Genomic DNA, 15,067 nt, shown 5'->3' with positions numbered 1-15,067 from the left:
CAGTGGAACAGCCGTCTGTCTATCTGCCCACCCAAGGGACTGCTTTGGTACGTCCCACGGACTGTGTCCTCCAATGGAGCCGATAGAGAAAAGGAGATTTTTTTAACACTTACCGTAAAATCTCTTTCTCGAAGCATCTATTGGGGGACACAGCTCCTGCCCTTTTGGTTTGCTCTTTGGTTTTCTGTCCAAGGGTGTGTTCAGTTATATTTTTTCTTCTGGTTCTCGGACAGTTCGTGTTTTTTTTCATTGACCTGTCGGTCCTCTCCTATTGCTCTGGTACTAAAACTGATTAGTTCAGGGCCTGGAGGCGGGTATATCCTGCTGGGAGGAGCCGACTTTTTTTGTTGCCATAGTGTCATACCTCCTAGAGACAGCAGCATACACCCCACGGTCTGTGTCCCCCAAGGGATCCTTCGAGAAAGAGATTTTACGTTAAGTGTTAAAAAATCTCTTTTTTTGTTTCACCGTAGCTTCTGTGGTAAAATAAAAGGTGTCATAACAAAGTACAATTGGTGACGCAAAAAACAAGCCCCATATGGGGTAGTGGGGGGGGGTAATTAAAGGGGTACTCCGGCCCTAGACTTCTTATCCCCTATCAAAAGCATAGGGGATAAGAGTCTGATCTCAGGGGTCCTGCCGCTGGGGACCCCCCAATCTCTCCTGCAGCACCCCCTGTCATCAGCCTCATGGAGTGAACATCGCTCCTTGTCTGATGACTCACAATACAGGGGCCGGAGTAACGTGACGTGACGGCTCCGCCCCCTCGTGACATCATGCCCCGTCCGATGCAAGTCTATAGGAGGGGGCGTGGCGCCATCACGCCCCCTCCCATAGGCTTGTATTGAGGGGGTGGTGGGGTGTGATGTCACAAGGGGGTGGAGCCGATCTTTGCTCCATGAGGCTGATGACAGGGTGCTGCAGGAGAGATTGCGGGGGTCCCCAGCGGTGGGTCCCCTGCGATCAGACATCTTATCCCCTATGCTTTTGATAGGGGATAAGATGTCTAGGGCCAGAGTACCCCTTTATATGTTACGGCTATTAGAAGGTGAGGAGGAAAAACAAAAGTGCAGAAATGAACATACTCTGTGTACATAGAGGCTGCAATAAAAACTAGTGTACGCTGTATGTAGACTTTTGCTATCCAAGAGTCCTCACTTCAGCACCCATTTGGGTATGAATGTCTTTGATCTGCGGCTTTTGTTTATCACAGGACCATGTTCGAGCAGCCATGACCTGCATACGATTTTTCTCACACAAAGCCAAGAACTACCGTGAATTGGGTAACAACCAGACGTGGCTGGTGAAATCCAAGGAGCATCTGAAAATTTCTTTACAAGAAGTGTCCCGAAGCAACAGAAGAAAATCATATGACACTTTTAGGAAAAAAATGTCAGCAACGGATGTGTCAAGGTAACTCCTGCAGATTGTGTGCATCTCCAAAGGCCAATAGAGAGAGATGGGACATTTATAGATTTATTTTCTCGTTCACAAAACTCATTTTAAACCATTATTTTGAAAATTCTAAGTTACAATAGAGAGTCCCAAATTCAGTACCCTCATTTATTAGCCAAATCTGTAACAAAGGGCATCACTCGCCGTGGAGGACCCAGCTTGCCACATGCATTACACGGACAACCTATTGGTTTCAGTGGACACTGTGCCATAATTCTTCATTTATTTGCATTTATGTTTTTATATATTTATTTATTGTTAAATAACAGGAAATTTTATATGAAATACTTAAAAAGTACCTGTCACCAAATAAACTTTTCTAAACTAACTTAGGCTATGTTCCCTAACTACTCCTAACACCCATCTCACCCTTAAAAATTTTCAGAGCTTTTAAAAGCTTTGTATCATACCTTTCTTCTTGCTCGCGTTGTGCAATCTTCCGGCAGGAGAAAGTGGATATCACTGAAGCCTGTTGGGGGACCACTTCCACCCTCACATCGTTGCTGTGATGAATAGAATACCTCAAGCTCTGTGCATGTTTCAGTGAGGCTCTGTGCAGCTGTCAGTCAAGCTCAGTGCAGAGAAGCACTTCCTGAGTTTGGTCTCCTGTCAGGCTGGGAGGAGACCAAATTCACTGTATTCATTTTGGCAGGGAACAGAACAGAGCCTTCTAGTGGCCGTTTCATTTTATTACATTTTAAACACATTCATGTTAATAATTTTTAATTCAAGTGTATGGGAAAGTGTCTGCTAATTACACAAGGAACCCTATATTAAAAGTTTTATTGGTGACAGGTACACTTTAATTTCACCTTTTGGAGGCACAGTAGAGAAATCATAATTATTTTTTTGGGTTCCCTCACAGATGTTAAAAAGATGTCCATCCGTAAGACATTTATGCCCTAGGGGATAAATGTCTGATCACGGTGGGTCCGACCACCGTAGGGGGCCCCTGCTCTGCTCTGCTAGTGCGAGTTGCGTAACCAGCACGTCAGCTGGTTAATACACGCCCCCTCCATTCATCTCTACAAGAGAAGCGGAGACTGATGAACGCTGTGTCTCCGCCTCTCCCATAGAGATGAAGGTCGCTTTCTGTAATGACCCTTTATATGAACTAAACCTCACTACTTTTTTTATTTGCTGCGGAGAGATTCCTTTTCTGCTTGTAGTTAATGTGCTAACTTTCTAAACCTGCATCATAAATTTGGAGCCACAGCGTCACCGATCCGGGCACAGATTGGGAACCCCCACCATCTCTGCTGCGGCACCCCAGACAGCCGGTGCACCGAGCGAACTTCCGTGCCGGATGACTAACGATGCGGGGCGGAGGCTCATGGTATCATGGTCATGCCACCTCAATGCAAGTCTTTGGGAGGGGCGTGACGGCAGTCACGCCCCTCCCATAGACTTGCATTGAGGCGGCGTGGCCGTGAAGTCATGAGCCTCAGACGCTCTAAACTAATGTCGTGTGCAGCAGGGAGATCGCTGAGGTCCCACTGCTGGTCCTTTGGATAAGGGGATAAGATGTCTGGGGGCAGAGTACCTCTTTAAGAGCAGTGTTGGCTGACCCCATGACAGACTGTGGATATAGTGGTAGTCAGGATTGTCAGGGGGTGGTCACCACTAGTGCATCAACCCAAGGCTCTCAATAATAAGGCATTGATGTCTTCTTATTTAAAAAAAAAAAAGTCATATCTTCTCAGCAGGAGGGGAGAACTCCGGCTGCCTCCAGTAAAGTAAACTTACATCATCTTTCAGGCACATCAACACTGTTGAACTACAGATGGAAATCACAAAGTTCCTGCAGAGATGTGAGAGCTTGCAGACTGGTCAGGAGTATGACAAGCCGCCCCCCACACTATTTGGACACAGTGCCATGATGATAGATGTGGCCTCCAGGGTGAGTGCTTTATAGACGGTTAGCCTATTCTTTGTTTTTTGTTTTTTCCTTGGTCGCTTCTTTGGGTCTGTGTGTACGTATATAGTGTTTGTGTGTGTGTATATATTTATAATATAGTGTGTGTGTGTATATATATATATATATATAATATAATTTTATGTATAACCCAGTTAAAGGGGTTTTCCCATGGGATAGGTAATAATAATCTTAATATTGATCTGATTGCTGATATCTTCACTAATCCTGGGAATGGGGGACTTGGGTCCCTCCGAGGTAAATGGGGGGGGGGATCAGACAAGGATGCCGCTTCAATTCTATGATTATGTAGGAGATATTTTAAGTACAATGCCCTGTTAACTCTGTGAGTACTGTTGAGTTGATAGGAGCAGCAGTGCGCATGCCTAAATGCCACATCATTTGTTTCGATCAGAAGCGTTTCATCTGTCCCTGTGTTTCCCAAACAGTGTGTTCCTCCAGCTGTTGCAAAACTACAATATACCTACTGTCCAGGCATGCTGAGAGTTTACTTTTGCAACAACTGGAGGAACACACTGGTTGGGAAACATTGACCTATCCCTGTGGAGAAAAACAGAGAACAGTTTCCAGCTGGCCTCCATATTACAGTCTTGCCTACAGATTACCAGCAATATGCACCTGCACTAGGTGGGTTTTAGCCAATAGGTGCACAGTACTGACTGATGTCGGAGACAGGGGCATAGTTTTGGCAACTTCTGCCATACATCCCAGTAACATACAGAAGCAGTAGTTATTACCTCTTTGGTCAAAGACCCGTAATGTACAGAATAGTCTGAAAACTTGTGTCTGAGAGACCGATGTGAAACAATAAGTGGCTCTAGTGGCTTCTTTTTACTGGTTCTGAAAATATTCCCGGAATGGTAGTGTGTAATGTAAGTGCACAGTTTTAAGCCCCTATTTCCTAGTTAATTGATATGTTTTTTTTCCTATATATTTTAAAATAGGTAATTTTGGGTGGAAAGAATGTAGAGGAAGGATTTGGAATAGCTTTTCGAGTAATTCAGGTAAGATGTGGTTACTGTATTGAATGTTTCATCTATGCATCCAGGATTCAGTGCATTCTAGAAGGAATTCAAGAGTTTTCTTAGAATAAAGGCCGTGTTCACATGGTGTGGAAAATTAGCAGAGAGGCCGCTTAGAAAACCTGTCTCCATAGACAGCAATACAATTCCGAGTGGATTCCGCCCAAAGAATGTTCATTATTTTGACAGAGAGCAGAATCGGAATTTCTGCGGTGGAAACATCTACTTTGGAAATTCAGTCGTGTGAACGTAGTCTTAAAATCCCCCATCCACAGCGTCGGGGGCAGCTAGCTGATCAGTCAGGGCCCATCCGCTGGGACCATCACCGATTTAACTGTCCCTGAGTGAATGGAGCCGCAGTGTGCATTCTTGGCCACCGGTCCATTCATGATCTATGGCAGTGTTTCCCCACCAGGGTGCCTCCAGCTGTTGCAAAACTGCAACTCCCAGCATGCCCGGACAGCCAACGGCTGTCCGGACATGCAGGGTGTTGTAGTTTTGCAACAGCTGGAAGCACCCTGGTTGGGAAACACTGGTCTATGGGGCTACCGAACATGACTAGTCCCTCTGAGAATAAATGGAGCCTTTTAAGCATGAGTGCTGCCGCTCCATTCATGTGGGACATCTGTTCTCAGTTTTCATGATCAGTGGGCAACCCCATCAACTGGACCCCCACTGATTACTTCATGGATGGGGATTCATATTTAATCTTGGGATAACTCAATTAATCCAGTTAGGATGTACACATCTCAAAATCCTGCAATTATTTTGAGCACATACCTGCAGTGGAATTGAAAGAGTACCTCTCATGATCTTGTTATGCCCCCATCATGATAAACCACCCCCTGCCTTTATTTTTATAATTTTTTTTTAGTTTTCTACCTTGATATTGCTCTGTATTTTCTGCTCAGTCTGTCAGATTTACAGACTGGGAAGGGGGCGTTCCCCAGCAGGCGTGACCTCATCTGAAGCCATACAGGGGAAAACTTCCTTCCTAACTCTGCTACACACAGCCCAGAGCAGTTCAGTGTGAGATGAGCTATGATTGGCTAAGGCTGCACACCCCCCTTAGGACTTCAGACCATAATAGCAAGTGCAATAGCAAAAAAAAATTTTTTATGATAGTGCCCATTTAAGATTACACCTGAATCAGAAGACTGAGCAGGGATGTGATTATGATCTTTTTTACAACTATATTGTTTATTAGTTTTAGACTTTTTTTAAAGTAAACATTGCAGGTCCTTAGTGTGCAGTGAAGTCTTCTACCGGCTCTTTAATTTTTTCCTCCTCACCTTCTAAAAATCATAACTCTATATTAATTTTCCACCTACAGAACAATTATGAGGGCTTGTTTTTTGCGCCACCAATTTTACTTTGTAATGACATAAGTCTTTTCACCACAAAATTTGATGTGAAAATTTTTTTTTTTATTTGTGCGGTAAAATTGAAAGAAAAAAAATGCCATTTTGAAACTTATGGGGGCTTACACTTTTCGGTAAAACGGACACATTAGTTTTGTTCTTTGTATTATTTATCGGTTACAGCGATACCCAAATTATATAGGTTTTACTTTTGTTTTACTTCTTTTCAAAAATTATAACTTTTTGTATGAAAATTAGTATGTTTAAATTTGTCCTTCTGACCCCTAGAACTTTTTTTTTATTTTTCCATATAAGGAGATGTGTAAGGGCAAATTTTTTGCACCGTGATTTGTAATTTTTATTGGTACCATATTTGTTTATTGGTACCATAATTGTTAATGGGACTTTTTGATCACATTTTTATTTTTTAAGGGAATACAAAAAAAATTTGAAGCGGAGCGGGCACAGAGAGTACATGTACTCCCTGTGTCCTTAAGGAGTTAAAGGGTACCTTTCATCACAGGGGTGTGGAAATTTTATAAAAAACTACTTGTCCACGGGACAAAAATGGAGCAAAATCTTCTTGTCCCTCATGACGATCCACTTGTCCGCGCCAATTTTCGCTTTTACGCTCTCGTTTTTTCCTCCTCGCCCTATAATAGCCATAAATACCTACTATAATGATACCTTTTAATTTTTCAATAACATATTCTCTGAACCCAAAAAATATATAAATATATATTAAGGGAAGTGAAATTGAAATAGTAAAAGATAATTTTGCAGATTTGGTGTTTTTCTTTTCTGCGCCATTTACCTTGTGGTTGAGATAACATGTTAGTTTTATACTTTAGGCGCCTGATTACAGCGATACCAGATTTGTATCGTTTACGTCATGTTTTACTAATTCTGGACTTTTTCTAATTTTTTTTTTAATTGCCATTTTTTAACCCCTGCAGCTTTATTTTTTTTCCGCATACCAGGCTGTATGAGGGCTCATTTTTTGCGCCATAATCTGTTTTTTGTATCGGTACCATTTTGGCATTGATCTGACTTTTTAATCGCTTTTTAACTTTTTTTTTCTGGTATATTATAAAAATTTCAAATCTGTGGTTTGGTATTTTTTTTTACATTTACCGTACGGGATACATAATGTTATATTTTAATAGGTTGTACAATTACGCACGAAGCGATACCAAATATGTTTATTTTTATTATGTTTGCATGTTTTTATATAGGAAAAGGGGGTGATTTGAACTTTTAACATGGAAGGGGTTAATGCAGCGGTCTTCAAACTGTGGCCCTCCAGATGTTGCAAAACTACAACTCCCAGCATGCCCGGACAGCCAACGGCTGTCCTGGCATGCTGGGAATTGTAGTTTTGTAACATCTGGAGGGGCACAGTTTGAAGACCACTGGGTTAATATGTGTCTTTCAAACTTTTATTAAAACTTTTATTTATTATTATTTTATTTTTTTTGACACTTTATTAGACTTATGAGGAATCATTAGATTCCTCAGACAGATGAATAGATTCTATTCAACTCTATTAATCTGTGTGCTCTGTGATCCATTGATAGAGCCTGGTCCAGCCAGGATCTATCAATGACAGAGCTGGGACAGCTGGAAGCAGAGGTAAGCCCTCCGGCTACCTCCATAGTGGATCGCCCCCCTGCGATCACGCTGCAGGGGGGCGATCCACCCCACTAGCCTACCAGGGAGCGTTCACATCTCCCTTTAGACGCCGCTGTCAGCTTTGACAGCGGCGATCTAAAGGGTTAATAGCCAGCCGCGGCGATCGCCGCATGCTGGCTATTAGCGGCGGCCCCCGGCTACTGAGAACAGCCGGGGGCTGCAGAGTATGGAGCGGGCATGAATCCCGAGCCCGCTCTATACTCCCCTGTGAGCGCCGCATACAGTCTCCCCGTGCAGACGTGCGGGGAGCGAAGGCAGAGGACGCAGGTCTGCACGGGGAGCAATAAGCCACAAAAAAAGTTATTCTGCATACATTAATCTATAATATATCAAAAGGTACCCTTTAAGAACGGGTACTGTTACTTACACATATTAGGTAGCCACACATCAGTCTTAGCCTGGAGAATTAATTTTTAGAGTAATTTTATGTGAACCTCTGAGCTGTGCTAGAAAAAAATATTTAATTTCTGCTGCATGAAGCAAGGCCTTGTGCAGTCATGTCAGTAAAGAATAAAAATCTTTTGGTTGCTAAAATGGAAAACTTCAGCTGGTCAGGGGTTCAACTCTACTCTTTACATTATTTGTTAAATTTTAGGATTTTCAGCTTGACGCATTCAAGGTGTACAGCAAAGTGTGCAAGCAGCTGGTACAACAGGAAAATTACTCCGAAATCCTGCTGCTGGTGAAGTGCGTGAGCGAGTCCGGAATCGCCGCAGAGAAGGACTGCGATCAGATTTTGCTAAGATGTGTTGAAGAAATGGCAGATGTTCCTTCTGATGTAAGATGCTATTTATTTTATCATAGCATGGAAAGGTTTGACGGTCTTTAGGTCTGTTCACATCACGGAAATTCTATGAGAAGTTTCCTCACTAAATTTTCCAACTAGATTCACAATTTTCTTGCATGGGGCAGAAATGATCCGGATTCATTCCTTATGTTCAATCTTTCATTGGAATTCAATTACTTGTTGGAAGTTCTGTTACAGAATTTCCGAAGTGTAAACAGGGAAGCAAAGTCCTATTAAGATCAATGGTGAATTTAGCATGGAATGTCCGTAGTTTGCACAATCATGTTAACACATACACAACCACTGCAGATTTTGCAACCATTGACCTTAATGACATACAACCTAGAAAAGTCCTATATATATATGGCTCTTTATAAAGTAAAGAGAGGTCAACCAAAAAAGAGAAGACCAATAAATATACCTACAGTATGCAAAAACGTAACACTGTGACCCCAATAAATAATAAAATACCCGTCAGTATATAAAAATATATAATATATATTTTATACTTGAGTTCTTGAATAAACATCATAGATGGAATAAAATGCATACTCAATATATATGTAAAAATTCATCTTGGAATAAAACATATAAAATGATGTAGCAGGGTATAGAGGGAAAAGAGATCCTGGTATACAGCAAATGTATAACACAACAGGTACCTGTTCAAGGTAGCGAAGTGTGTGTGACAAGTATTAAATATTAGAAAAGCCGCTATAGTTCATAAAGTGCAAGTGCTAAACAATAATAAATCACTACAATTCAAAAAAATTAGCAAAATGCAAACTGATCGGAGTGGATAAAAAAAGTAACTGGTGATCACACAAATAGTGAAGCAAGTGCTATATCCAAAACAGCAGAAAAAGTGTACGTGATAGAGCTGAAGAAAAGACAAAGAAATAGCAGCATAGGTTTGGTTACACATATACCGGACTCGCCCCAGGTCCCGCTTGAGACCTCCGACGCGTTTCCCAAATGAGTAGGCTTTCTCGAGGAGTACCATATGGTTCTCCTCGAGAAAGCCTACTCATTGGCGAAACGCATCAGAGGTCTGTAGCGGTGTTAAGGTTGGCTGCTGGTTAGGCCTTAAAATGTGCGTGACTGCTGCTGTATACTGCCAAGTGTCGACACAAGAAATATACACCAGACAAAAAGTTGGTATAAAACTCTCTCAGCAGGAAGCTCAGGAGCTGTCCCCAAGAGTGGTAAAGAGTTCTTTTTAATACACGGAAGTACAGTGGTCCCTCAACATACGATGGCAATTCGTTCCAAATGAACCATCATTTGTTGAAACCATCGTATATTGAGGGATCCGTGCAATGTTAAATATAGGAAGGTATACTCACCTGTCCCTGCCGCTTCGGACCGTCACCGCTGCCCTGGATGTCGGCGTCCATCGCTGTCGCCGCGTCCCCATGGTGTCCCCGGCACTCCAGACAGTCTCCGCTGCCCAGTATCGTCGTTCCTTATTGGATGACGGGACGGCGTGCGCGGCGACGTGATGACTACGATGGAGAGCGACGGCGATGCAGCGGATCCTGAAGAGGATGGTCCGGAGCGCCGGGGACATGTAAGTGATCGTCACTGGACCACACGGGGCACCTTAAACGGCTATCCGGCGGCAGCTGAAGCAGTCTGCGCTGCCGGATAGCCGTTTATGCGATGGCCCCGACATACAAAAGCATTGTATGTTGATGCTGCCTTCAACATGCGCTGCCCTCTGAGAGGCCATCGTATGTTGAAATTATCGTATGTCAGGGCCATTATAGGTCGGGGGGTCACTGTACATTGGTTTTTACATTTGACAAAAAGGGAGGTTAGTTATCATGTCAAAATCATCATGTTATATTTTAATTGATTATTTGAGTATTGTGTCTGTGTATATATTATCATATTTAAGGATCCATTTCTCTCTTTGCCAAAGTTCACTTATGCTGCCCTCTCACTCTCATACTGGAAAATTCCAGATATTTCTCTGCCCTTCTACTCAGTCTATATCTCTTCAAATATTTTGTCTTCCAAGTTTCAGCCTCTTATCTCACTTCTTCTGGCCTCGTTCCAAGGTCTTCATCTTCTTGGGTCAGCAAGCTGAAATGTCTCATAAGGAAAAGGAAAATGTTTTTCTGAAGCATATTAGCATATATTAGGGCTGCACGATATATCCCAAAAGCAATCGAATCGCGATTTTTGCTTTTTACGATATAGCGTTAGGCCCCCCCCCCCCCCCCCCCGGGAAAACATGCGGTTATCTGCTTGGGCTGGCTCCCGTGGCGGGGGCTGGCCAGAGCAGGTAAAAACTAATTTAAATACTAAAAGTCAGTGTTTGCCAACCAGGGGGCCTCCAGTTGTTGCAAAACTACAACTCTTAGCATGCCCGGACCGGCAGAGGCTGTCTGGGCATGCTGGGAGTAGTAGTTTCACAACAGCTGGAGGAACCCTGCTAGAAAAACACTGAGCTAAGGGCCCAGGGAGAGAAAAAAATTGGAAAAAAAAACAACTTCTGCTCACCTAGTCCCGGTCCCTGCAGATTCGTCTCTTTGCGCTCCGAGGTGTCCTCTCTTAGTACAGTGATTGGCTGATGGGGAAAGGTCTTGTACTGCAGCAATACACTAGGTTTCCCAGGTCCTGCAGAAGATTTGAAATCCACCCGGGAAACCCAGTGTATTATTGCAGTACAAGAATACAAGAATGTGACAGGAGGAGTGGGGGGGGGGGGGGGGGATGTGACAGAAGTAGGGGGGGGGGGATGTGACAAGGTGGGGGGAAGAATGTGAAAAAAAGGGGATGTGACAAAGGGGGGATGTGACTAGGGGGAGATGTGAAATAGGCGGTGGGCATAAAATGGGTAGGTAGATGTGAAATGGAGGCGATTGGACATGAAATGGGGGGATTTCACCATTTTTTTTTTTATTATTATTATTATATTGCATCGCATATCGAATTCGCAGTATTTAGGACCAAAAGCGCACATTTTCCCCATATCGTGCAGCCCTAGTGTGTGTGTGTGTGTGTGTGTGTGTATATATATATATAAAAAATATATGTGTATATATAAAATATTGATCATCCTTATTAGCGGGACCGGGGCCTAGTCCGGTATATGTGTGACCAAACTTATGCTGCTATGTCTTTGTCTTTTCTTCAGCTCTATCACGTACACTTTTTCTGCTGTTTTGGATATAGCACTTGCTTCACTATTTGTGTGATCACCAGTTACTTTTTTCCACCTTTCTACTTTTTTGTTCTTTGCACATGTTTTTTGAATTGTAGTGATTTATTATTGTTTAGCACTTGCACTTAATGAACTATAGCGGCTTTTCTAATATATAATACTTGTCACACACACTTCGCTACCTTGAACAGGTACCTGTTGTGTTGTTCATTTGCTGTATACCAGGATCTCTTTTCCCTCTATACCCTGCTACATCATTTTATATGTTTTATTCTGAGATTAATTTTTATATATATATATTGATTATGAATTTTATTCCGTGTATGATATATATTTTATACTTGAGTTCTTAAATAAACATTATACATTTGTATAAACTGACGTGTATATTGTTATTTATTGGGGGGTCACACTTTTGGGTACTGTAGGTATATACATTGACCTTAATGAGCCTGCAGCAAATCTACTGTAGTGAATGATTTGCATATTTGCTGCAGACCCATTGAAGTAAAAGGTGGCAAAATCCATAGAAGATTATGTACATGTGAACATACCCTTAGGCCTGATTCACATGGCCGGAAATGTGCGGAACGTCCGCCTGGAAAACACTGGCGGACATGGTGCACATTTGATTGTTCCGGCGGGCGCTAGGACAGCTTGAAAATGCGCCGTCTTAGTCGGCTGTGCATTTCTGAGTGGAATGTGCAAAAAGACTAGACATGTCTTTTCTTTTTGCAGACGCCAGAATTCGGGTTTCCTAAGATTTTTCACCTGCGGAAATTCTGTGCGCACAGTGCAGCAGAATCCCATTGAAATCAAGCGGAAATAGAGTGGAATATTCCTGTGGATTTCCACTTGGAAATTCTGCGATGTTGAGCATAAATTTTCATCAGGACAAGTTTAGATCAGAATGCTGACAGGCATTCATGTGTTTCCCCTGCAGCTCTTATTACTAAAGGGTGAACAAAAATTACATTACCGTATCTTTCGCCATATAAGACGCACTCTTATATGGCGAATACACCCCTATCGCGGCGGTCCCTGCGGCCATCAATGGCCGGGACCCGCGGCTAATACAGGACATCACCGATCGCGGTGATGCCCTGTATTAACCCTTCAGACGCGGCGATCAAAGCTGACCGCCGCGTCTGAAGCGAAAGTGACACTAATCCGGCTGCTCAGTCGGGCTGTTCGGGACCGCCGCGGTTAAATTGTGGCGTCCTGAACAGCTTACAGGACACCGGGATGGACCTTACCTGCCTCCTCGGTGTCTGCTCCGTGCCGGGATCCCCTGCATGGCGGCACTCTCCTTCGACGTCATCACGTCGTCGTGCACGCCGTCTCGTCATCCAATAGGAGCGGCGTGCGGTGCGACGTGATGACGGCGACGGAGAGCGTGGATCCCGGGGAAGAAGATGTCCAGAGCGTCTGGGACACCCCGGGGGCGCGGCAACAGCTATGGAGCGACATCCAGGGCAGCGGTGACGGTCCGGAGTGGCGGGGACACGTGAGTATTACCTCCTAGCCAGTGGTCTTCAACCTGCGGACCTCCAGATGTTGCAAAACTACAACTCCCAGCATGCCCTGTCGGGGCATGCTGGGAGTTGTAGTTTTGCAACATCTGGAGGTCCGCAGTTTGAAGATCACTGTTAGGTGCAAAATCTAGAGAAAAAAAAAAAGATTCTGCACCCTTTATAATTGTGTGCACCTTATATGCCGGTGCGTCCTATAGGGCGAAAAATACGGTACTTCACTATTCACAGGGAAGAATCCATGGTGCCGCTTTCCACAATAGGAAATACTGAAAGGAACTTTACTGATTGGACGACCTTAACACCTCTAGGACTTTGCTTCTCTACTGGTTTTTGTCATGTTAAAGAACATTTGACATACAGGGTCCTCATTTCTGCTTTTTAACTCTAAACTAAAAGGGGAATTTTAAGGCCAAATTTAACCTCACAATACATGTATACTCTATATATATATATATATATATATATATATATATATATATATATATATATATATACACACATATATATATATTATGGTTCAGGGGCCATTGCTTCCTGATGAAGACTTGTCTCACCATTGCTTATAGGCTGCAGCTGAAGGACTATACAATCACAAAGGTACCAGGTATAGCTACAGCAAAGGACACCCAATCATCACTGCAGAGGGATAATTATAAAGACTTCTAGAACCTCCTGAAAGTTGTTATAGATAAATAAATCAGAAATGCCACAAACAGACGTAACATTATCCTTAAAATAGTTTGGAAATATAATGTGCGGTTTCATAGTAGCTCCTCTATAATATCTAATGTCCTGTTATAGTAAATACAAGTTGTTTTACTCTCATTTCAGGACCTGGAGAAGCTTATCCAAGGCATGAGAAGTGATGAAACCAAGGTAACTGTTCAGATAAGTGTAAACGATGGGAAAAATCTGTTTTCCTTCAGAAATGATCCACAGAATGTTGAGTCCATAAATTAAGACTATAGTAATACATTTCTGCACTTCTAGGCATCAACACATACTACTAGGATGAAAGGGGTATTCCGGCTATAGACCTCTTATCCCCTATCCAAAGAATAGGGGATAAGATGTCTGATCGTGGATAAGATGTCTGATCTCCGTGCAGCACCTGGCATTCTCTGCTGGGCGGCTGCTCCAGTCTGAAAAACCTCTGTTTCCGAGACTGGAGACATGACGTGTCGCGCCCCCCCCCCCCCCCCCCCCCCATTCATTTCTATGGGAGGGGGCCTGACAGCCGCCACGCCCCCTCCCATAGACATGAGGTTTCCAAGACTGAAGCAGCAGCCCGGCAGAGAATGCAAGGTGCTGCACGGAGATAGTGTTGTGTCCCAGCTGCGGGACCCCCGCGATCAGACATCTTATTCCCTATCCTTTGGCTGGAATACCCCTTTAAATCTCTATACAGTTGTACACAGCTATATATGGATTGTTAAAGAGGTTTCTCAGAATTACAAAAACAGAGCTAATTTCTTCCAAAAACAGCACCACACCCGTCCTTAGATTGTGTGTGGTACTGCTTTGCTCCATTCATTTCAATGGAACTGAGCTGCCATACCACACACAACACGAGGACAGGTGTGGTGCTGTTTTTTTTTTTTTTATAAAGAAATTTGCTCTGATTTTAATTTTTTTTAAAATCCTGGATAACCTCTTTAAAGGAGTAGTCCAGTTCTGAAAAACATATCCCCTATTCTAAGGATGGAGGGGAAGTTTCAGATCATGGGGGGTCCGACCGCTATGGCCCCCCACGATCTCCTGTACGGGGCCCTGTAACAACATAGTGAATGGTCATCCTTAAAGGGGTACAAACTGTTCCGAACGCTGGAGCCGGGAGCTTGTGACGTCATAGCCCCGTCCCCTCATGATGTCACGCCCCGCCCCCTCAACGCAAGTCTATGGAAGGAGGCGTGACATCATGAGGGGGCAGGGCTATGATGTCACGAGCTGCCGGCTCCAGCGTTCGGAACAGTTTGTTCCAAATGCTGAGCAGTGGAGTACCCCTTTAAAAGAGCGCTCTAGGCAAATCTGTTACATACTATCTAGTCCAGGGCCCGATGGGGCAGTGCATGACAAACAGATTTTTTTGGTCTTCTTTGTGTGAACC

At 43.4% G+C, this 15,067-nt stretch overlaps 1 protein-coding gene across 1 annotated transcript in view; it reads left to right on the top strand.

Annotated features, from left to right (window-relative positions):
* ZFYVE26 (zinc finger FYVE-type containing 26) overlaps positions 1-15,067 on the top strand; it is a 106,690-nt gene that overhangs the window by 88,446 nt on the left and 3,177 nt on the right. Inside the window, exons 36-40 of the mRNA XM_056547099.1 lie at positions 1,214-1,413; positions 3,214-3,355; positions 4,336-4,395; positions 8,062-8,244; positions 13,792-13,836. Coding sequence (XP_056403074.1) covers positions 1,214-1,413; positions 3,214-3,355; positions 4,336-4,395; positions 8,062-8,244; positions 13,792-13,836 — 630 coding nt within the window. The remainder of the gene's footprint in view (positions 1-1,213; positions 1,414-3,213; positions 3,356-4,335; positions 4,396-8,061; positions 8,245-13,791; positions 13,837-15,067) is intronic.

This window comes from Hyla sarda, chromosome 11 (genome assembly GCF_029499605.1).
Source record: "Hyla sarda isolate aHylSar1 chromosome 11, aHylSar1.hap1, whole genome shotgun sequence".
NCBI classification, from domain to species: Eukaryota; Metazoa; Chordata; class Amphibia; order Anura; family Hylidae; genus Hyla; species Hyla sarda.
The sequence above is the reverse complement of the archived record's forward strand: the minus strand, read 5'-3'. Positions and strand labels throughout refer to the sequence as shown.